The sequence below is a fragment of the Notothenia rossii genome, assembly GCF_949606895.1.
Source record: "Notothenia rossii genome assembly, chromosome: 1".
NCBI lineage: Eukaryota > Metazoa > Chordata > Actinopteri > Perciformes > Nototheniidae > Notothenia > Notothenia rossii.
Window position 1 is genome coordinate 50,681,638 of NC_136912.1, and position 23,853 is coordinate 50,705,490.

At 41.0% G+C, this 23,853-nt stretch overlaps 1 protein-coding gene and 1 long non-coding RNA gene across 9 annotated transcripts; one reads left to right on the forward strand and one right to left on the reverse strand.

Annotated features, from left to right (window-relative positions):
- The first annotated feature begins 24 nt into the window (after positions 1–24).
- LOC307046166 (ubiquinone biosynthesis protein COQ9, mitochondrial-like) lies at positions 25–23,843 on the forward strand. 2 transcript variants are annotated; one of them, XM_079692375.1, is made up of 9 exons: positions 25–172; positions 6,926–7,163; positions 7,855–7,990; positions 8,673–8,815; positions 9,019–9,103; positions 20,731–20,937; positions 21,332–21,487; positions 23,221–23,274; positions 23,508–23,843. In XM_079692375.1, exons 1-9 carry the CDS (start codon positions 115–117, stop codon positions 23,541–23,543), a joined length of 1,113 nt encoding a protein of 370 aa, XP_079548501.1. In that variant the 5' UTR covers positions 25–114; the 3' UTR covers positions 23,544–23,843. The 2 variants fall into 2 exon arrangements, with proteins under 2 accessions (XP_079548501.1, XP_079548502.1); XM_079692376.1 differs by having other exon boundaries at positions 20,731–20,835.
- Positions 10,819–20,724, reverse strand: LOC307046188. Of its 7 annotated transcripts, XR_013810078.1 has the most exons (7): positions 16,478–20,724; positions 14,342–14,411; positions 14,146–14,247; positions 13,871–13,969; positions 12,898–13,362; positions 12,608–12,760; positions 10,819–11,097 (listed from the first exon to the last, which is right to left on the reverse strand). It is a non-coding gene; the product is annotated as an uncharacterized lncRNA (long non-coding RNA). The 7 variants fall into 7 exon arrangements; XR_013810079.1 differs by having other exon boundaries at positions 12,898–14,247; XR_013810081.1 differs by lacking the exon at positions 16,478–20,724 and having other exon boundaries at positions 14,146–16,467.
- Positions 23,844–23,853: the final 10 nt, after the last annotated feature.

The window sequence follows — 23,853 nt, forward strand, 5'->3', positions numbered from 1 at the left end:
TTGTTTTTTCACATGGTTGCCAGCTTGATTCGTGTTTATATCACAACAGTCGCGCAAAGATGACGCGGTTGTTATTTAAAATAAACATTGACAACCCTCTCAGCGCAACGGAATATGGCGGCGCTGCTGAGAGCTCTGCGCGTTGGAAGGGCACTCCGGGGACTGGGCAGCGGTGAGACACGACCACTGTCATGCTTCCTCTCATGTTATGGACTGCTTGGCAAATAATTAATTTAGCTAGTTCCATTCTTTTTGCTGACTTGCTAACGAGCCAGTGTTAACATGTCGCCTTCGTGCCAAAGTCACTTGTCACTGTGGTGAAGGGCAACATCATGTTGGCTGTGGCGATTGATACTATTTCATTCGGGGAATAACTGTTGGTTGACATGGTGCTACTTTTTTATTAGACCTCAACATTTAAACACGCATTAAAAACTCGTTAACGTTACAACAACCTGAGGGCGCCTCTGTCAGATTATGCAAACTGTCAAGGTCTGTGTCCTAACGTGTCTGAAGTTAAATATAGCTTAGATGTTCTTATTTGAACGTTCATCAAGTGTACGACGCTGAAGTTGGCTTCCGATTCAGAGCATCCGATTCGGCAGTTAAGGGGAAAGTTAAGGGACATTTAATTTACAGCGCTGAGCGAACAATCCTCCGTGTTTGTACCTCTTAAATCGCTGAATAGCCGATTTATTTGGACTGGATTATCCCAGAGAGTCTAAAGATTATTTATAACCCAGTTTGAGATTTGTGAAACCTTTATTCTATTTGTGAAAATACAAAAAAGGGAGATTTCAGTGCTTTTTTCACATGTACACCACATTAGACCAGGTCCTGATCTAAAACCACTAGACCTACACTCATCAAATCTGGACTGGATTATCCCAGAGGGTCTAAAGATTCTTTATAACACAGTTTCAGATTTGTGAAACCTTTATTCTATTTGTGAAAATACAAACAAGGGAGATTTCAGTGCTTTTTTCGCATCCTGACCACATTAGACCAGGTCCTGATCTAAAACCACTAGACCTAGACTCATCAAATCTGGACTGGATTATCCCAGAGGGTCTAAAGATTCTTTATAACACCATTTCAGATTTGTGAAACCTTTATTCTATTTGTGAAAATACAAACAAGGGAGATTTTGTAACTTTTTTAAAATCCAGACCACATTAGACCAGGTCCTGATCTAAAACCACGATACCTTCAACCTCCAGACAGGGAAGAAAGACAAACTAACATCTCTGTTAACCACCTTTGCTTTTTCACTGTCTCCATCCCCACCAACTCATAACGCTGGCAATGTCCTTGATTTCATATTCTCAAGGAACTGCACTACTTCTAACCTCTCTGTAAACCCGCTCCACACATCCGATCACTTCTTCATTTCATTCTCTCTACCCCTTTCCAAACATAACAAACTAATCTCTTCTCATCCTGCACCTGTCCGCCGTAACCTCCGTTCCTTCTCCCCCTCTACCTTTGCCTCATCAGTGCTCTCAGCCCTCCCTTCCTCTGACTCGTTCCAACTCCTGCCTCCAAACTCTGCTGCAGAAACTCTCCTCTCTACTCTCTCATCCTCTCTGGACTCTCTCTGTCCTCTCACATCTCGGCAGGCTCGTCAGTCCCCTCCGGCTCCCTGGCTGAAAAAGACGCACTGCGTGCTAAAAGAACCATCCTTCGGGCAGCAGAGCAGAAATGGTGGAAATCCAAACACCATGACGACCTCCTAACCTATCAGGCTCTCCTCTCCTCTTTCTCTGCTTCCATCTCTCAGGCAAAAAGCACTTTATTTCAAGATAAGATCCAATCTTCCTATTCCAATACCCAAAAACTATTTTCAATATTTTCCACCCTCTTGGAACCCCCCAAAGCCCCTTCCCCCTCCTCCCTTCTGTCAAGTGACTTTGTTAACTACTTTGAAAAAAAGGTTGATGATATTCGCTCTTCTTTTTCTGACTCACCTTTACTCACCGCTGGGTCACCAGAAACTCCTTTCACCCACACACTAACCTCCTTCTCCCCTCTCTCTCCAAGTGAGGTTCTTACCCTCATTACCTCTGCCCGTCCTACCAGCTGTCCTCTGGACCCTATCCCCTCAAACCTCCTTCAGACTATCGCTCCTGATATTCTACCGTTTCTCACCCATTTCATCAACACTTCTCTAACTTCTGGTCACTTTCCAAACAGTCTCAAGGAGGCAAGAGTAAACCCTCTCCTAAAGTAACCCACTCTCAACCCGTCTGATGTTATAAACTACAGGCCTGTCTCTCTCCTCCCGTTCTTGTCCAAAACACTTGAACGCGCTGTCTTTAAACAACTCTCCTGTTATCTCCATCAGAACAACCTTCTGGATCCGCACCAGTCTGGTTTCAAGGTAGGTCACTCAACAGAAACTGCCCTCCTTGCTGTCACTGAGGAACAGCACACGGCTAAAGCAGCCTCCCTCTCCTCTGTCATCATCCTTCTGGACCTGTCTGCTGCATTCAATACGGTGAATCATCAGATCCTCCTTAGCACTCTCCAAAAACTTGGAGTTTCAGGCTCTGCACTTTCCCTCCTCACCTCATACCTCAAAGACCGCACCTACAGGGTAACTTGGAGAGGGTCAGAGTCCGACCCTTGTCAATTAACTACAGGGGTCCCTCAGGGCTCTGTTCTTGGTCCCCTCCTCTTCTCCTTGTACACAAACTCGCTCGGATCTGTCATTAGCTCGCATGGTTTTTCATACCACTGCTACGCTGACGACACCCAACTAATTCTGTCCTTACCCCGCTCAGAGACCCAGGTCGTCACACGCATCTCTGCTTGTCTAGCAGACATCTCAGTGGATGTCTGCTCATCACCTCAAGCTCAACCTTGACAAGACTGAACTGCTTTTCCTTCCGGGAAAAGATTGTCCCACTCTTGACCTAACAATCAACATCGGCACCTCTGTTGTTTCCCCGACTCAGACTGCAATGAATCTGGGTGTGACCCTAGATAACAAACTTTCCTTCACTGCAAACATTGCTGCAACAACCCGCTGCTGCAGATACACTCTTTACAACATCAGGAGGATACGTCCCCAGCTTTCCCAGAAAACAGCGCAGGTTCTGGTCCAGGCTCTCGTCATCTCACGCCTAGACTACTGCAACTCCCTCCTGGCTGGTCTGCCTGCATGTGCCATCCGACCTCTGCAGCTCATCCAGAATGCAGCGGCTCGTCTGGTCTTCAACCTTCCAAAGTTTTCCCACACCACGCCGCTCCTCCGCTCCCTTCACTGGCTTCCAGTAACTGCTAGAATCCACTTCAAGACACTGGTACTTGTGTACCATGCTGCGAATGGATCTGGCCCTTCCTACATCCAGGACATGGTTAAACTGTACACCCCGCTCTGCATCAGCCAAACAGCTCGCTGCACCCGCACTGCGAGGGGGACCCAAGTTCCCATCAGCAAAAACACGTGGGTTTGCTATCCTGGCTCCAAAATGGTGGAATGAGCTCTCCATTGAAATCAGGACAGCAGAAAGCTTACACATCTTCCGGTCAGACTGAAAACTCATCTCTTTTGACTCCACTTCGAGCGATATAATTACTAACAAAGCACTTATATACTAACAAAGGACTGGCTTATCTAAAGCCAGTTGAGTAGCACTTGAAATGTTTTAGCTCTATGAAACCTGATGTACTTATATGATTCTGTTTTCTTCAAGGTTGTATCTTCCGGGTCGAATGTACTTATTGTAAGTCGCTTTGGATAAAAGTGTCAGCTAAATGTAATGTCTCCTTTTTATTGCGAGATGCAGGGTTTACAGGAGGTTGTCCACTGTGCAAGTGTTTGTCATTGACACAGTTTGCTGTCCAATTGTTCCCTCTCCCCAATGTGGACAGCATCCCTTTTGCTTTTCCCTTGCATCTGTTTCAGACAGTTTATACTTTTTTCTCTGAGCAGTTGGAGTAGGGTGGCTGAAGTACTTCGACTTTCTTTTCTGCGTTTTACTTCACTTCTTATATGTCTCCTCTTGTGACAGAGGAAGTGTCTCTGGTCCCTCAGATTGTCTTTTGTCTTCAGCGTATGTTTTTGAAGGATGCACCTGTTTTTTCATTATTGCAACGCCCTTGAGTCTTCCAACCACAAACTCTTGCTGTAGCTGGAGAAATTCTCCTGCTCTTCTGTGCAATTTTGATGAAAAGATCACTTTTTGTTGTTGTGCGGAACCAGCTCCCTACAACAGCATTACTGTCACAGGTTTTGCCAAGATCTTTAAGCATCAGACCTGTCCAAAGAGGTACAGTACCAGCGTAATGGAAAATTATTTCCACAAGTGTCTCACAATAATGAGGATTTGGCTGGCATGCTCCGTTTAAGTCATCCTCCTTCCCTGCTTCCTCCTGTGCCTCCTCTTTGATAGGAGCAAAGAAAGGGGATGATTTTGTGAGAGATCTGTACATGTCTTCAAAATCAGAAGGTGTGTGGTCTTCATCTTCATTTTTGAAATTGATATTTTCTGACTTCTGTGTACGTATGGCCTCCTGCAGTGCTGAGAGATGTTTCTTGCACCCATTAGTTTCAGTCTTTGATGAAAAAACATGTACCATACACCTTGAAATTGATAATACCTGGCCAAATACAGTAGCATTTTGAAGGAGGGCAAAACAGTACAAAAAAAATAGTTTTGTCTCCTTTCTGCACTGAACCATGGACAACTTCATAATGATCAACTTCAGCATGTGAGCAGCACAGAGGTGTATTACTGTCAGCTGCACCGACCGCTGCCCTTGGAATTAAGATAAGGTATAAGGTTTTATATAATAAAGGTTTCACAAATCTGAAACTGTGTTTATAAAGAATGTTTAGACACTCTGGGATAATCCAGTCCAGATTTGATGAGTGTAGGTCTAGTGGTTTTAGATCAGGACCTGGTCTAATGTGGTCTAGATAAAAAAAAAAAGCTGCAAAATCTCCCTTTTTGTATTTTCACAAATAGAATAAAGGTTTCACAAATCTGAAACTGTGTTAAAAAGAATATTTAGACCCTCTGGGATAATCCAGTCCAGATTTTATGAGTCTAGGTCTAGTGGTTTCAGATCAGAACCTGGTCTAATGTGGTCTACATGTAAAAAAAAGCACCGAAATCTCCCTTTTTTGTATTTTCACAAATAGAATTAAGGTTTCACAAATCTGAAACTGTGTTATAAAGAATCTTTAGACTCTCTGGGATAATCCAGTCCAAATAAATCGGCTATGCAGCGATTTCAGAGGTTCAAACACAGAGGATTGTTCGCTCAGCGCTGTAAATTAAATGTCCCTTAACTTTCCCCTTAACTGCCGAATCAGATGCTCTGAATCGGAAGCCAACTTCAGCGTTGTATCAAGTGTAGCGTTAGTATTTAGTAGTATGTGTGTCATGAAATAGATACAAAAGAACGAGTCTTTATAAAATAGGTGGATTTCTGTAAATGCAGAGGTGGAATAATTTTTCAGATCTTGTACTTCAGTGAAAGTAGAAGTACCAGAGTGTAGAAATACTCTGTTGCAAATAAAAGTCCTGCATTCAAATGTTACAAAATGATCAGCATCAAAATATAGTTAAAGTAGCGACAGTAAAAGTAGTCATCGTGCAGATTGGTCCATTTCAGAATAATAGATATGATATGTTTTATAATGATTGATCATGAAAGTGTTCTCAAAGCTGGTAAAGGTGCAGCTAGTTTGAATGACTTTGTATAGTGCACTCCAGTGCAGGGTAGCTTGTGAATTTACTCCAGGTGGAACTAAAGTCTGATTTAACACTTGATTATATTTCACATCATTCATCCACATCTGTGAAGTAACTAAAGGGATTAAATACATGTAGCGGAGTAAAAGTACACAATGTACCTCTGAATTTAAGTGGGGTAGAACAGAACAAAGTAGTATAAAACTGAAATACTGAAGTAAAGTACAAGTACCCCAAAATGTACTTAAGTACAGTACTTGAGTAAATGTACTTAGTTACTTTACACCGCTGTGTAAATGTAACAACTCTTTGAGTTTTGATTATAAAATAAAGTATCTGTCTGTAACACAAAGCACCTGCATGTTTGACAGCTGCTTGCCTCACAAAACTAATTTCATGTATAGATTTAGCATTCCACCTCCTATGTAAGTAGGATGTGTATGCATATACGACTTTGCAGAAATGGGACAACGACAATGGGGATTTGTGCCTTTTTGTTTCTGTAAATGCTCGGTTATATCCAAAGAATATAAACCTTCTCAAAAAATTGCAACAAGTCTTTCCAAAATCGAAATATTTTTTTATTTAGTTTTCTCAAATTCACCAATAATTTGAGGCATTCTGCAGCAAGAGAGAAGTTGATGAAAGATTAGAGCAAAGGATTGTATAAGTGTTGGGGAAGCTCCTGAAGGCTCAACAGTTGGACCAGTGCCACCTTCACGTAGTACACTCAAAGTGTTGGTAATATAAACATGATTTCTGTTTTCAAAAAAATAAAAACGCCATCAAACAGGCAGATATTTAACATTTGGCACTGGCTAGATTCAGTTAAAGGCATAACAACATTTCTTATAGCATTTTGAGATTTTCTAAACAATCATCCCGTTAAAGTCCCAACAATTGGACTCCTGGATTAGCCAGACATTAGTCTAAATCCAATCAAATGGATATCATATGAACCAAAGCACATGTGATGACTTCAGTTCTGAAGTTAATGTTATGTTTAGTTCAACGTAGCATTATGTTGGTTACGTTTCAATGCATTTTAGACCATGGAAGAGTCATATCTGAGTAAAGTACAACATCCCATGTTTCGCCATAGATGTTCGTGTTTTGTTGATCTTGAGTTTGAAATTAAATCTGACATGTTACTTTTGAGTTTCATTCACATTTTCTCCTATTATAGCCTTTAGAAGCTAATGAGTATTTTCCCCCTGCAGTGGTTTCTGCCCCAGCAGCACAGCCCCCGTGCAGCAGCCTGACTCGAGGCTTCCACCGGGCAGCACTGAGGCTTCAGGATGAATCCAAAGCTGACAAACCCCCGTCCTCCTCACCCAGCTCAACCACCTACAATGAGCACTACCGGGCTCACTCTGCTGAACAGGAGGCAGCAGGAGCCCCCCAGGAACACTCAGCATCTGAGCCAGCAGCTGAGGAGGCCTCCAGGCCGAACACCAGGTTAGTCTGTACAGAACGCTCTCAATCTTGAGGCAACCTTTATAATTAAAGGTTATAATGTTTGTGTTGGTTTAAACAATATTTTGGTGCATGCATTTGGATGTATTCATTAATTTTCTCATTCCAGAGGTTTGCAGTCTGAGCCAAAAAAATACGATATAAAAATAAATTTGTATTTCAAACAATCAGAAGGCAATCAAAGATATTGAGACATTTTGAGACACCCACAGTACACGGTACACAACACATCACTGGCCGGCAATGCTAATAGAGTACAAAGATTTGATAGGGAAAAAACCTTTGTTAGAATGAGGGCGAAGACACAAAACGGTAATTAAAAAATACACGCTCCATATCGCCAAGCCCCAAGCAATCTCATTTTTCAGCCCAGATGGTTGAATCAGAGCAACTCTTATGTTTAGTGAGAGCAACAAGTCAGTGAATGCCGTCTCTGCAGAGCTCTGTGTTTGGTGAAACAGAGATCAAAAGAGACAATCAACACACTAAATAATTGTTATATGATGTGTATGAATTTCTTATCCTGATATTGTTCGGTCAAAGCAGAATTGCCCCATCGCATGCATCTTAGAATCCCAAAAAATCCAAATATCTACTTGTCATGAACTCAGAAAACCTCCCCCTCTGTTCTTCATTCCTACTGACACGTGCCTCTTTCTGTGTGTGTGGACAGCTACCAGGATCAGAGTGGAGAGCAGGGCGAGGACTATGAGACAGAGGAGCAGCTTCAGGCTCGCATCCTGACCGCTGCCCTGGAGTTCATCCCTCTGCACGGCTGGACAGTGGAGGCCATCGCAGCTGGGGCTGAGGTGAGTGGAGCAGCTGCACTGCACGCACACACACACACACACACACACACACACACACACACACACACACACACACACACACACACACACACACACACACACACACACACTGCCCCCTCCCTACATATTCAATGACTGACTTTGATGAGTGAGTAAGTGACCTCAGCTCTTATTTATACAACTGTCCAAAGGCTACATCTTTTTTGAGCATACTCATATTTATTTATATTATTTTAAAATCGAAATAACGGTCTATAGTATATTCATATGTATTCTGTTTATATTTGCTGTATTATACTGTTTATTTGTATACCTGATCTATATAGACCTTTTTATCTCTATAGTAAATTCAATTTCTACACTGCTGTTTATCACCTCCTTGTAGTGTTCATAGTGTCAATACTGTCAGATGTGTATATTTATATTATACTGCAAATAACACTCCACTAGTTGTTTAACACTTCTAGTTAGATGCTAACTACATTTCGTTGTCCTAGTACCTGTACTCTGTGCAATGACAATAAAGTAGAATCTAATCTAACAGGCAGAGCCCACGTTTGGCATTGGCTCCCTTTTGGTAGTCAATGTTGTGTCTCTTCTTGACCTGCTTTTTGTTTTTATACACACACATGGTTATTTTCCTGCTGTATGATGCATTATGTGTGTGTTGTGTTGGTACCAGATGCTGGGCCTGTCCTCTGCTTCCACTGGGATGTTCTATAACGGAGCTGGAGACCTGGTGCTGCACTTTGTCTCTCAGTGTAACTCCCAGCTGACAGATATCCTAGCTGAACAACACAACCAGGTCCAGCTGGGCCAGGCCGAGTACGTTAACACACACATTTGTACATCTACATGTTTTCATAAGCTGTAAATATATGTGATCTCTGTTCTTTATCTTTGACTGATTGACCTGAATGTTTTATGTGTATTATCTCGATGCCCAAGACACATTTCTCCTAAGGGAAAGCTCTATCTTAATCTTAAATAAACTTATTTCAGCTTTTGTCTTTGAAACTGTGTTGCAGACCTAAGAAGACTGCTGAGTTTCTGAGAGATGCTGTGGAGACCAGACTCAGGATGTACATCCCTTACATTGAAACCTGGCCACAGGTACACTGTTACAACCTCTGTTTCTTCTTCCATGTTTGTATTCTTATTACTAGCAGAGGTCAGAGTGGTACCTTAAAGCGTGATTAATGTGTTTATAATGAGGTATGTTGAGAGTTTCCAAGGCTCTTTTTACCTGGCTAGATCACAATGGAAGAGTATTCTGCAGACTTTACCTGCTGCCCTCCAGGTTATGTACAGAAATTCAGATTGAAAACACTGTTCATTAACTATCTCTAATAGCAGCATCACTTTTCAGTATAATCAATCTATGAAATACTGGGTCTGGGCTGAGGGATACTTTAAATACTGGTCAACATGCTGAGGTCCAACGTTAGATTAATGTCACAGATAGAAGCTGTACAGTTACAGGTGTCATCACACTGTGTGCATCTTAGCGTTTTTTTCTTATTGTTGTTGCGATAGTATGGCTTTATTACTTCCCTCCAATTTAGTTTTGTGATTTTCTAGTGTCATCCATTTGCCCACATTAGCTCTGCAACAAGACTCTTAAAAATGTGCTTGTTGCATGCAGTTGCGTAGCCACCATACCTATGGAATGCCATTTAAGCCAAAATTAAATAAATACTTAAATAATTAAATAAATATATATATATATATATATATATATATATATATATATATATATATGCCTATGAAATAAATTCTGAAATAATGAGGCAATAAATATGTATACATGTACATTTAAATACACATTTATTTATTTCATGGGACTTTTATTTCATAATGACACATTTATTTATTTATTTCAAGAGACTTTTATATCATAATGACACATTTATTTATTTCAAGAGACTTGATTTCATAATGACACATTTATTTATTTCAGGTGACTTGTATTTCATGATGAGACCTTTCCATTCCTTATATGCAAATGAACGGGGCGTGGTTAGCTCACAGATCCAGAGACCCAGACCAAAGCAACAGCACCACACTGACTACTCGATAATAGGAACAAAATGGAGGAGAAGGACTATTACTACTAACTAACAAACTACTAAATTCTCAGAGTCAGACATCGCATGTAATCTGATACTCTAAATGTCACCCGCCAGAAATGTTCGCTTCTTCTTCTTCGGTGTAAATTGTCCGTTGGCAAACCAGTTTACTTCTTCTTCTCCCGGTTTTTTGGCGGATTGCAAACAACTTTAAGGTGCATACCGCCACCTACTGTACATGAGTGTGAATCATCATATCATTCCATATCTTAATTCATGGACGTATCTATGATCAAATAAATAAATAAAACAAAACAACAATCTATGATCTTTCCTGACCTAATGTTAGATAATTTTACCTACCCCAGTTTCACTAAAGGTAAACAGTGCCTTTCTGGTAGCTCTTTCTCCCTCTCCTTTTGTTCCCAAAATACCAACCACACTCCATTCCCTCTCTGCCTCTAAAACGTTATCCTTTAGTTTTTCTCTTTAAGCTTTATAGATGTTCCACATTTTCTTTAACTCCACAGTTCCTACACTTGTCACTGTTACTTTTCCCCATGACATGCAGCGTACCATTAAATACTGTGTGATTTATTCTGAGTCCAGCTATCCTCATTTCCTCCCTTCTGTTTCTTTCTTTATAAATATTTGTCTGCTGGCATACCAGCAGACCAGCATTTATCTATCACCAGCTTATGTTAGTATTCAATATACAATGTATTCTGGTAACTATCAAAATAAAGACATTGTAAAGTGTTCATAACAGTATTTTTCTTTAATAAATTATACTTAATACAATAATATTACAAAAAAAACCTACATCTAAATAAATATATCATCTAAAATAGATGATATATTGATTTGATTTAAAAATAACAAATATAATTCAACATGTAAACAGCAACAAAGAAATTGTAAACATTCTTTTTCTTGTTAATATCCATTATCTTGTTAAGTATCTTCCGGTCTTTGCCAATCTGGCCAGCATTTCTTGGTCCTCCACGTCTTCGTCGTACAGCCACTGCTTGAAGCAAACTGAAAATAAAAAACAACAATAATAAATCGTATTAAATTATGTGATGATAGAACTGCAAACAGAATAGCTGTAACTTTAACAAAATAAATAACTCAGTTACCTCTAATCATTAACCCATGTTTGTATCATTGAGTTAACTCTGTGTGTTGCTGCTAGCATACATAATATATACCTGACGTGGAAACGTTACTCGTGGATGGGGCTACAGAGCTATTAGAAAGACAGTCGGTGCATTCCTCCGTCTGAATGTGGTGCACTTTTGCTAAATGTTTAGACAAATAGCTCGTGTTACCGCCCTTACATGCTAAATTCTTATTGCACTTTTGGCAACGAGCATTTTCCACCTCAAAACCAAGCCCCCAGGAAGTGCACCGGACTCTGAGGAAAATATTTGTTGTGTCCAAACGGGGGTACTACAATTTCCTTATCAGTCTGTGATGTCGACCGGCCCAGAAATACTTTTTCCCCTTGACTAACATTGGGAAAGAGACGTCTGTAAATTGGTGGATAATTTTTTTGAAACTAAATAAACTACCCAGTATGAACTATTGTATAGCCCTAGAATCATTAAGTCCTTAAAGTTGTAAAATGCACTAAAAGCCTAATCTAGATTTATTCTCTCTCTCCATTCTTTCTAGTGAGCCGAGAATGTGTGCTCGGAGGGCGGGGCTTAAGGGGCGCATGCTCTGAGTGCACAAACGGGTTCTTCTGCTCTGACAGCCAGGCATGCTGGGTAATCTGTGACGTTTCGTTCTCTCAAAAGTTGGGCCATTTTGACTTCATGCGCCAATGAGCAGCTCTCATAGGAAAGAACGAGACCCCTCCTCCGACGCTGTATCCAGTTCTTATTATACATCCATGCTCAAGACGGGTAACATAACTACCCTCGGGGCGCTTAGTTGTGTGTGTGTGTGTGTGTGTGTGTGTGTGTGTGTGTGTGTGTGTGTGTGTGTGTGTGTGTGTGTGTGTGTGTGTGTGTGTGTGTGTGTGTGTGTGTGTGTGTGTGTGTGTGTGTGTGTGTGTGTGTGTGTGTGTGTGTGTGTGTGTGTGTGTGTGTGTGTGTGTGTGTGTGTGTGTGTGTGTGTGTGTGTGTGTGTGTGTGTGTGTGTGTGTGTTGCATGTAGCAGGTTCAGTGTGTAAACTGCCCCACCCCCTCGCACACCGACAGGGGAGAGAGATCTCTCGTCTGGATTGGAAAGATCGAAAATAAATCATAGACGCACTTTGTAGTCTTATTGCATATTAGAAACGGAGTTGGCGACAGTAAGACTGCCATATAATGTTTATGTAGATATAATACATATGACATCTATTTTTGAAATGTCTCCAGTACCGATCGATAACGTGGACCTTAACGGTACCACGGTCTTCAATAATTCAGCCCCGGGGCCCGTTAATACTGGGACCCGGTACCCATCCCTAGTTTTAATTATTACATCATCAATATTACATTTCAAATAACCAAGTACTTGGTATCTCACAAAGTGGCTAGTGCTGGTAAGAACATACCTGGTGATGGTGATGATGGTGGCTCTTCGCTGCAGGATCTGGTCGGTCCTCCTAGCGGAAGCGATTGCCTTCGTCGTTCTCGTCCATGATGGCGGCGTAGGCTCCTTTCCTCAGGAGGTCCTCGATCTCCTCCTTGGAGAACTGCTGGACCGGCTAAAGGCGACGCAGAGAGACATTTACACAAGTGGATTTAGAAAACAATTTTCGAAAATAAACTAAGCGTACTGCAACAGCGACTGACCCAAAAATGACTTGGCATCTATAAATATGACAGATTTTCTTTTTCTCACCACGTTGTTGTTGTTGCCTTCTTTGTTCCCACTCATGCTCTGCAGGACGGCATGGTCCAGCCCGAGCTTCAGACTAGCTTTATCCAGCATTTCCCTCTCATAGTTTCTAGTGATCAGACGGTACAACTCCACCGCCTTAGACTGTCCAAAACGATGACACCGAGCTTGAGCCGGAAATAAAAAATTGAAAGAGGGGTCAAAAGAGCATCATGTGCAGTTGCTTTTCAACGTTTTTAAGCATTAAATGGGAAAATATACACTTAAAGAACCGAGGGAATAAACGGAAAGACTGTTGTTGTTGTAGCCCTATTGAACTATTTTTAGGACAGACAGAGCAGATATATATATCGTACCTGCAGGTCATTTTGAGGGTTCCAGTCAGAGTCAAATATCACACAGGTGTCCGCAGCAGTGAGGTTAACAAGCTCTTGATCAGGTGTTTGATGTGGGCTGGCATAATCCTTTCTGCAGCGATAAATAAAGAAAACAAAGAAGACATTATTAATAATAGTAATGATGGTAACAACAATAATATTAGTATAACTATTTATATAGCACTTACACAATTGCAAAGTGATTCTCACAACAAAAATAAAGAACAAAACAATATCAACAATAACAAAACTAATGATTATAGGAATGTTAAGAGACAAAGAAATTATAAACACTCTGAGAGGCCGACTACAAAAGGTAGACTCAATGGCTCTTGATGACATCAATGAGCAGTCCCAAAACATGCTGCTGAAAAAGAAATAGGTCCTGATTTCTTCTATTTAGTGTTGGATGATTTGTTGTATTGATTGCTGATGGATGTTAAGATATGTTTTACAATTAAAACAAAAAGATTATTGTATTTGGAATCAAAAAGTTTACAAATCGTAGTTTTAATAAAATGACTAGCAATATAGGGTTTATTCAACAGCGGTAAAGCATTAAGTTGCTAAATTAACGTACACTGAACTGTAAAACTTACCACTATTTAGGAAATGACCTGATCAGAAGGATTGACTAGCAAGACAGCAAAGAGGTGGAGGAGGTCTCTGTCATGTACAACCATTGGTGGATGTTACACCTGAAAGAAAGATAAGGAAATAAGACAACACAGGAGGACAAACATCCTCTTAAGTAAAAGGCCAAATCATCATCAATTTACATCTTTCAGTCTTTATAATGCACTGTTGGAAATGACATTCCAAATGCTAAATTCCAACTCAATACCATAAATAACTGGGTACCAAAGTGCTTTACCTGATAGAACACGTTCCGCACGGAGCAGTAACCATCCGGCTCGGTCTTTTGCTGCATATCATCTCTTCCCTCTCCACTGTTTCCAGTAGATCTCTACTGCCTCTGTCCAATAAAACAGAAATGCCCCAAAACAATCATATTTAAAAAGTTAAAAACAATAACTTGCTTTTGGCATTCAAATGTATTAGAATCTCACCTTTTTCCTGGATGTCAGGATTCCCTTCAAGTCCGCAACCAGTCATAGCATAGGACTTCAAATGCAAAGCCTGAACGATGGCAAGAGCGAGACTTACATTTTACAAGATAAGTAATACCAGAGCAGTGTGTACGACATGCAGAGAGCAGATCAAATCCCTGACAGACTCACACACTTTGGTGATGTCCTCATCTGATAATGATGTTTCATTTTTAGCAGCAAAGTAACATTACTCAAGGTATATGTTGGACCCAACTCATGTACTGTATGTTTTGCATCTCCTCAACAATGGTCTGTATAGTTGAGTAGAAACAAACTGTCCCTACAGTTTCAGGTAGATTAACAAAGAAAAGTTTGCAATGAAGCACAAAACCCCTCTTTGTATTAAGCTAGCTGCCACAGAATGTACAGCTTAACATGCTAACCTGGTAGAGTTAGCTAACGTTAGCTAACTTCATGTCCAACTAAAAACCTCTAACGTGCATTACATTGACGATTTTAAACACAACTTAACTCTCTTAACTTGTAAAATAACGTTAATTTAACATACCCTTAATAACTACATCACGTTTTTCAGGGGCAACACAAACTGCAGAAAACGTTAGCTGCTAACTGTTGTTAGCTAAGACAGCTAGCTCGTAACAATAGCCTCCTTGCAAACGTAAGGTTACGTTAAAGTCCTTATCTTGCGTAATTTACTGTAGCTGAAAGATCATAGAACTGTTTCAAAATGCATTAAGTTGTTGGGTCTTATTCCAGTAACACGTGATATAGATCGAATATCGTTTCCTATTTGCTGTAAATCACTTGTTAATATCGGGAAAATGGGTCAAATTCAGAGGTATCCAGAAAAGTCTGGATTCAAACTTGCCGCTGCTTGGTGCTGTGTCGTGACGTCACGTGTGGTTCCGCGAATCCTGGTGAGTTCAGCCCGTCCCAGCATCACACAGTGTAGCATTGCTGGTATAGCCGCATGTCAACTTTGTGTATCAGTGTTTATCTCCGAGTTTGTCTTGTTTTTTCCGGATCATGGTGAAGAGGTGTGTCGTTGGCGGGTGTAGCAACACCAATCGGGATGGTTTTACCGTTCATTTGTTCCCGAAAGAGAAGGTTTTACGGGAGAAATGGGAGCGATTTGTGCGGAACACAAGAAAAAATTGGCAGTGCGCCAGTGAAACCAGCGTTATTTGTGGGGCACATTTTGTTGTCCCTGATGATTTTGAAGGCTACCAACAATGGAAGATGGGTTTCAAAAAACAGTTGGACATAAGAAAGGGTGCAATTCCATCAATTAGGACAGGTGATTCAACCCCAATGACTTCCTCGCGTTCCGAGGCTGAGCCCCAGGCATCGTCGATATTTCGCGGCCAACGGGAGACAACGCTGTCCGATAGTAAACAGGGTGAAACACAAGTGATGTCAGACTCCTTGGCGGAACCCCTACAAAAGAAACACAGGTCCGATAAAGCTGTGAAAAAACTAACACTGTCCAGGGTGAGTGAACCATCAATTTGAAATTTGTTTATCATTTATATATATATATATATATATATATACTTCCATGTTTTCAGCTGAGGCCGGTGGTGCACATTCGCGTTTTGCTGGCTCGAACCTATACGGTTCTAGGCCTCTTATTTCTGGTGTAAAAGGCGGCAGAGATCGTTCAGATTCATCGTCACTGCTCGCATCGTCCACACCAAATAATTGTTCTGTCAAATTGTGCCAAATACCCGCGCTATTAGCTTTTTCTGATGCGTAAACATCAACAATATTTGACGCCATTTTTCGTTGTGAACTCTCGCTGGCTGCGCGCATTGGCTGTCGATCCGGACGGCAGCAGGGAGCCAGACAGCGGCAGCCGGGAACCACACGTGACGTCACGAAATGGCCTGCTTCCAGAAGCAAAGTTTTTTTATTGGACCTAATATTTTTCCTTTTTTTACATATTATTCAGTATGAAATAAAGAAACATACATTGACTATCTGTTGCATACACCCCCCAGAAATCAACTGCCAAAAAAAGTTTTTAATGTAAGATAAGGACTTTAACATTAACTTAACGTTGTAAGAAAGCAAAAAGAACCTTCGAGAAATATTTTACTCTCAGACTGGGTGTAATTGTGTAGCGTTGCTTACCTCCAGAAGGACTTTTAGCTGTTTCCCAGTAGAGACTAGAGAGAGCTGTCAGAGCGGTTGCTCTCAGAAGAGCAGCATTGGGCGGACCAGATAAGACCAGAGAAGAACCAGTTAAGCACCAGTTAAGCACCAGAAAAGCACAAGAATGGTTATTGAACCGGTTTGGTTTATTGGCAGTTTGCAAACCACTTAAGAGTACTGGAGTGTGAAACAAAAGCTATTGAGTCAGTGTTGTGGTGCTGTTGCTTTGGTCTGGGTCTCTGGATCTGTGAGCTAACCACGCCCCGTTCATTTGCATATAAGGAATGGAAATGTCTCATCATGAAATGTCTCATCATGAAATACAAGTCACCTGAAATAAATAAATGCGTCATTATGAAATACAAGTCATCTGAAATAAATAAATGCGTCATTATGAAATACAAGTCATCTGAAATAAATAAATATGTCATTATGAAATACGATTCTCTTGAAATAAATAAATGTGTCATTATGAAATACAAGTCTCTTGAAATAAATAAATATGTCATTATGAAATAAAAGTCAGCTGAAATAAATAAATGTGTGTTTAAATGTACATGTATACATATTTATTGCCTCATTTATTGATTTCAGAATTTATTTCATAGGCATATTTATATATATATATACACTGAACAAAAATATAAATGCAACACTTTTGTTTTTGCTCCCATTTTTCATGAGATGAACTCAAAGATCTAAAACATTTTCTTTATACACAAAATAACAATTTCTCTCAAATATTGTTCACAAATCTGAAAAATCTGTGATAGTGAGCACTTCTCCTTTGCCGAGATAATCCATCCCACCTCACAGGTGTGGCATATCAAGATGCTGATTTGACAGCATGATTATTGCACAGGTGTGCCTTAGGCTGGCCACAATAAAAGGCCACTCTGAAACGTGCAGTTTTGCTTTATTGGGGGGGTCTGAAAACCCAAGGGTTAAACCCTAACCCTAACATGTCACCCATTGAGCATGTTTGGGATGCTCTGGATCGGCGTATACGACAGCGTGTTCCAGTTCCTGCCAATATCCAGCAACTTCGCACAGCCATTGAAGAGGAGTGGGCCAACATTCCACAGGCCACAATCAACAACCTGATCAACTCTATGCGAAGGAGATGGGTGACATGTTAGGGTTAGGGTTAGGGTTTAACCCTAGGGTTTTCGTCTACACTACAGGCATCAAAAAAATCTTGAAGCTGGGCGTGTCTGAAGCTTGGCAATTTTTTGCAAGCAACGCGACCAACAACCAATCACATGAATCTCCCGCCTCCGACATAGGCCTACAAAGCAATAGCAATGTTAAAACGAAGTAAACTGGATATAAACTCTCCAAACAGGCGAAAAACCTACCAGTTTCACCCACTGTCTCTGCCAATTCCCTCCATGCCTGGTTCCTCCGGTTTGTATCCCGGTAAATAGTTCTGGTCGTAAAGAACCGGGTGATTTGCTACCGTAATATCTCGTTTAGAATATGAGGAAATGAACTGCGGTCTGGCTCTCCCAGCTTGCACGCGGTTTGATTGGCTAGCGCTTGCACTGGCGGGATTTGCATAAACGGGATTTGATTGGCTGATGCCAAGCATCGAGCCTCAAAAGTGGAACATTGTTCAACTTTTGATGTCGATAGATGCTCGTGATGCTTGCAAAGCCATGCCATGCTCCCCAGAATGCAGTTCGGCGAAGATTGAAAATCTTCTACGTCACCCCATTCAAGTGAATGGGCGAAGCGTTGAAAGCATTTTTCGATGCCTGTAGTGTAGACGGGCCGTTAGGCTCTGGCTGGGGTGTAGCGATGGAGGAGTTCGGCTACATAGGCTGGAGCCAGCCCATTTAGGGCTTTGAAAACAAATAAAAGGATTTTAAAATCTATTCTGAACCGAACTGGAATCCAGTGCAATGAGGCCAGAATTGGGGTGATGTGGTCACACTTTTTATGGCCAGTTAGAAGACGTGCAGCTGCGTTCTGCACTAGCTGCAGGATTCTAATTGAGGCTTGGTCCATACCCACATACAGAGCATTGAAGTAATCCAGTCTCGAGGTAACAAAGGCGTTAATAACCCTTTCTAGGTCTTTAAAAGGTAAAAACGACTTGGTCTCTAGGTAGCGATTTATACGATCATTTTCTGATAATGATGAAATAGCCCCGCCTCCCTCTCCCCACGTCTCCCTCTCCCCACCTCTCCTGCTGCCGGGCTGTCAGAAGATAAAAAAATGTTAACGGAAACTCTGCCGCACGGTTCCCTCGTCCCTTGGAAGAGGCGGAGAGGTGGGTGTTTTTCATCTGCTGGTGGAAAGTCCGGAGAGATATACACAGGGTTGGGTTGTAACGGAATACATGTAACGGCGTTACGTAATCAGAATACAAAAATCAAGTAGGCTAACTGTATTCAGCTGGCGTTACATTTGAAAAACGAGTAATCTACAGTTACTTTCGTAAACCTGAAGTGAATACATTTTGGAATACTTATTGGAATTATTGGTGTAAAAGTTTCCTCACAAAATGTAATATTCATTACTGGCAGAACTGTATGCACGCTGCACAGCGCTGCAGCATGTCTGTGAGCGAGAGAGAGATGCAACGTGTCTGTGAGGCCCCGCCCCCGCACGCAGATGAGAGAGATCTCTTTTAAAATATATTGAAAGTTAGAAACGGAGATGGTTGGATAACATGTGCAAGATAACGTTTATGTAGCATTTCTTTATTGTCGAAATGATGACATTTTATAAGGGGATACAATCAAAGTGAATGGCCTGCTGCTGCTGAATGCATGGGGCAAGTGACTGGAACAAGTTCTAAAAGTTATTACATCGTTTCAGATAATAATAATAAATAATAATGATAATTCATTCTATTTAGGGGCGCCTTTCAAAGCACCTTACAATTCATAACGTATTCTAAGGAAAGGTTTTAAGACAGTACAAAGAATGCAGTCCGGGTGATGTTTTTTATGTGGGGTGCAGATGAGAGAGCTGTCCAGAATGACACCAAGATGTTGTGTTTGAGTTCTTGATAAGCCATTAAAACAGTAAAATACGTGTCTCCTGTTCACCAAAACATACCCATCTGTTATGGAAAAATAAAGTATACCAAAAATATTCTAAAAGCAATCTGCCACCGGTACCGGCAGGGATTGTTGTTAGCTTCTGATGCGCAGAAGAAAAATCTGGCCCACCCTATTTTTTACAGGCCCACCCTAAAGTACATTTCTGCCTACGCTACTGGTTGCATACACAAATAGTTGTCGGTATTAGTCACCAGTATGATGTTTACTTGAATATGAAATTAGGTATTATTGCCTCAAACCATAATGTCACCTGCTCATTTGCAGTGGAATAAAGTATTAAAGTACATTTAATCAAGTACTTTACTTAAGTACGACTTTGGGGTAAAACAATCAATGATACATAATTATCGGTTAAAATGTTAAGCAGCAGTATATAAAGCAATTAAATAAGCTCCACCTATACACCAGCTGTGATGAATACATTAATGCATCAATAATAATCCAGTAATTGAATATATATGATTCTATAATGGGACATTACGCACAATAAGTACTTTTACTGTTGGTACTTTAAGTATATTTTTATGCTGACACATTTGTACTTTTACTAAAGAAACATTTTGAATGCAAGACTTTTACTTGTAACAGAGTATTTGTACACTGTATTATTTCTGCTTACCTTAGTAAAATATTTGACTACTTCTTCCACCTCTTTGGATTTGCTGATCTCTGTTTTATACTGCTGGTATATTGCAGTTATACGGCAAAAAATGTATTGTACATTTGACATTCATTTTACTTTGATTCAACCAATAACAAGTGATATTTAACGCGTACTTCATTATGGGACAGTGTCAGACCTAAATGCAGTTCTTATGGACAACGTTTAAATCTGCCGCATCGAGTTTAAAGTTTAAGAGCCGCAGAACGTGTATTTTTTTATAATCTTGATTATATAATCATTTCCCATGGTAGAAGAGTGAAATTACGCACTAACCCGCCTCATTTCATTAGAAGGTGCACAGAGCCTGAGGAAGAAAGTCTGGATTAGAACTAATGACATTTAATAACCACCCTTGTGGTACCTGCTATGTCTGATTAGAGGTTTTAGTTTTTTTCGAGCCAGCTCAGTCAACAAAACCCTGACTCTGTCAAACAATACACCTTTCCTAGTGTACCCTTCAGGACTGATGCTGGACTGTGTGTGTATGTCCTCAGGCGATGAGCGTCCTGCTCCTCCCTCACAACATTCCTGACAGCCTGAAGCACCTCTCCACCCTGGTGGACGACATGTGGTACTACGCCGGAGACCGATCCACAGACGTGAGTGGATCCCGTCACCCTCGATCCCTTCCCTCGTCTGCTCATACTTTCCTCTCCCCCCTCCACCACCAACCCCACAATATCAGGCCTGCCACCGCCCAGGTTACTCCCCCCACTACACCTGTCTCTAATTCATCAGTTTACATTAATATCACAGATATGACTTGGTACTGATTATCTGGCAGATACAAACATTGAATCAATACTCCGCTTAAATTAGGCTGTATAAACCAGAGCGATAAAAGTGATGATTTGAAACTAAGTAGGTGATAAACAATACTCTCTCAACTCAGCAAATTGACCTGTTGACGTTTGATGGAAAGACTGAATATTATCAGTTGTCCTGTTTGTAACAAGGCCTTAAACAATGCCAGAGCCCCTACTGTGTTCCTGTTAGTGTTTACTTCCTGTCTGTCTTCTTCTGTTGATTTCTTTGACATCCAACGCTCTGTCTTTTAACCTCTTTCCTTCTCCCCCTCCCTCCTCCCTCCTGCAGATGAACTGGTACACCAAACGTGCGGCACTGACGGGCATCTACAACACCACCGAGCTGGTGATGCTGCAAGACTCCTCTCCTGACTTCCAGGACAGCTGGGACTTCCTTGACAACCGCATTCAGGATGTGGTCAACATGGCAACCACCGCCAAACAGGTAGAGAGCCTATATAGCACGGAGGAGCTACAGAAGGGTTATTTAGAGGAGCTGTTTAAGACTCCTTTTGATACTTTAAGTAGGAATACCCAGCTCTGTGTGTGTTGACAAAAACAATCTCTCATAGTACGGCAAATTTAAATCTCTCTGGTCATAATATCTGGTGAAAATAATTCCCCTAAGCACAATTTGAAATGTATGAATGATAAGATTAGATGAGTCATCACTAGCTGCTCTTGTCGGTGCAACGAGACTGTGGGAACGGCACTATTTGCTGTTCACATACAGCGTTTTGTGCGTACCTTGAGGATGTCATTGTTTATATTAATTTTCCTACAAATGACATTTGACCTGGGTTTGCCCTATTTGTCAGATTAGTTGAAATCTTCACTGACATGTTCACCGGCATGATTTCTTTACTAATTGAAAATCTCATATTGGTCTTAATTCTGCCAAAGAAAACTGAAAGATAAAAATGATTTGATTCATCAGGGTGTCCGCGGGGTCGTAAAAAGTATTAAAAGTTGATAAATCAATTTAGCGAAAATTAAGGCTATTAAAAAGTATTAAACAGCATTTTTTAAGGTATTAAAAAGGTCCACAGCAACGACAACATGAAACACCCTTTAATTTACTGAAACGACATGTCGGAAACCCCCTCAAGGCGGCCCCATGCATAGCGCGCCTTAAAATGCTGCTTCTTATTTTAAGTTTCGTTGCCTTGCTCCGCTCTGTGGGGAGGAGGGGAGGGGAGGGGAGGGGAGAGAGTCTGTCGATGGGGATCAAAGCTGTCCGGTCCCACATGCTAAGTGCTAGCCAGAATACCGCGGCATTTAAGTCCTGACTCTCCCGATGGCCAATCCGTGCCTCCCCTGACTGTACGTCGCTGACACACACCGCTGCAGTGCAGGCTCTCTGCACGGAGGATCCTCGGAGGAGCTGCGGAGTCCGGGTGATGCTGCTCCTCCAAGGAAGAGACACATGTTCACTAAGCCAAACTATATCCGGTCACAGAGATCTGCTATTTTAAAGTAAAGTCAACACATATCGACCCTAAATATAGTCTATATTAAGAACGAGAAAAGTCTTAACATATATATCGTTTTTTGTAAACATATGACAAATGTGTGAGGGTGATGACGTCAGAACATTGTCCTATGCCCAGGACAGCCCCAGCCCAATTTAACCCCTGGGTATTTGTGAGGGAGCTCCTATGGCATTACCCTGCTGAAGCTCACCAAAGTTTAATATATTTCATAGTTCAAAGTTTTGTCAATTGTTTTGTTTATTGGTCAAATACTGGTTTCTGAGGAGTTTTACTGGAATGAAAGAGCACAGTCTACAGAAGCAACAAAGCAGCATAATGCATTAAACCTGACTTTCACAGAGAGGTTGAAGTTCATGCGGAAAGGAGGCGTCAGTAGTCTGTCTGCACTCTGTTTAGTTGTGCTATCTTACAATCAATATAGTAAATGTGAGGTAAAGTGTGTTGCCAATGTAACCGGTTAGAACTTGAAGTTGCGATGAGGCCTGAAAACGTATGGAAAGGGTCTTAAAAAAGGTCTTAAAAGGTATCAAATTTGACTTCAGGATTCCTGCATATACCCTGTTCATACAAATTCAGGACAATGAGTTCAAAATGAAGCAAGAGAAACAGTGAGACAAACCTGTGTTTAAATGTAATTTTACCCAATTTCGAAATAAATGGTTGTGTGTTCCTCTGTATTCTTTAGGTGCAGGCGACTGGTGAAACAGTGGTGCAGGGGCTCATGGGAGCTGCTGTTACCGTAAGTCTTGTTTATCATTCACTATTTTAAAGTAGTTACATTAGCAGTCATTCTTCCCCTCGTCCACCTGTACACACAGTCTAGTCTAAACTCTTCATTTGGAACCAGACAGTCATTAGTATTACATTTTTTATTCAATGCCTTTTTAAAAGGTATGATTACTTGTAAAGCCATTTGAATATTGATAGAAAGTATTGATAGAAATTAGGCTGATTTTGGTCTTGTTTTTACAGATGAAGAACCTCACAGGACTGAACCAGAGGCGATGATGTGAAAACATCTCTCACTCACACGACCTGCTGGGCTCTCATCACAAGCTGAAGATCAACTCTCTTTTTGCTCTTATATCTGAATAACTGTAAAGTCTGAAAGTATTGAATTATGGTTTAAATTTGTCACAGGCTGTATAGAACGGCCTATTGCTGTTTTACTGTAAGACCCTGGCTTGCCTTGTTTTGCCCTGTCCAATATTACCCTCCTGCTCAGATTATGTTTTCCCTTTGGACACAATGATCTGTAATTTTTTTGGATGGAGACTTCAATAAAGCAGTTCTATACTGTATATTTAATGTTATGGTT

Bases quoted from the DNA above. Each gene is read 5' to 3' on its own strand.
- LOC307046166 (XM_079692375.1), top strand. From the start codon at position 115: ATGGCGGCGCTGCTGAGAGCTCTGCGCGTTGGAAGGGCACTCCGGGGA. The intron at 7,164-7,854 runs GTTAGTCTGTAC...GTGTGTGGACAG, and splicing joins GCCTCCAGGCCGAACACCAG to CTACCAGGATCAGAGTGGAG. The intron at 20,938-21,331 runs GTTACTCCCCCC...TCCCTCCTGCAG, and splicing joins TCAGGCCTGCCACCGCCCAG to ATGAACTGGTACACCAAACG.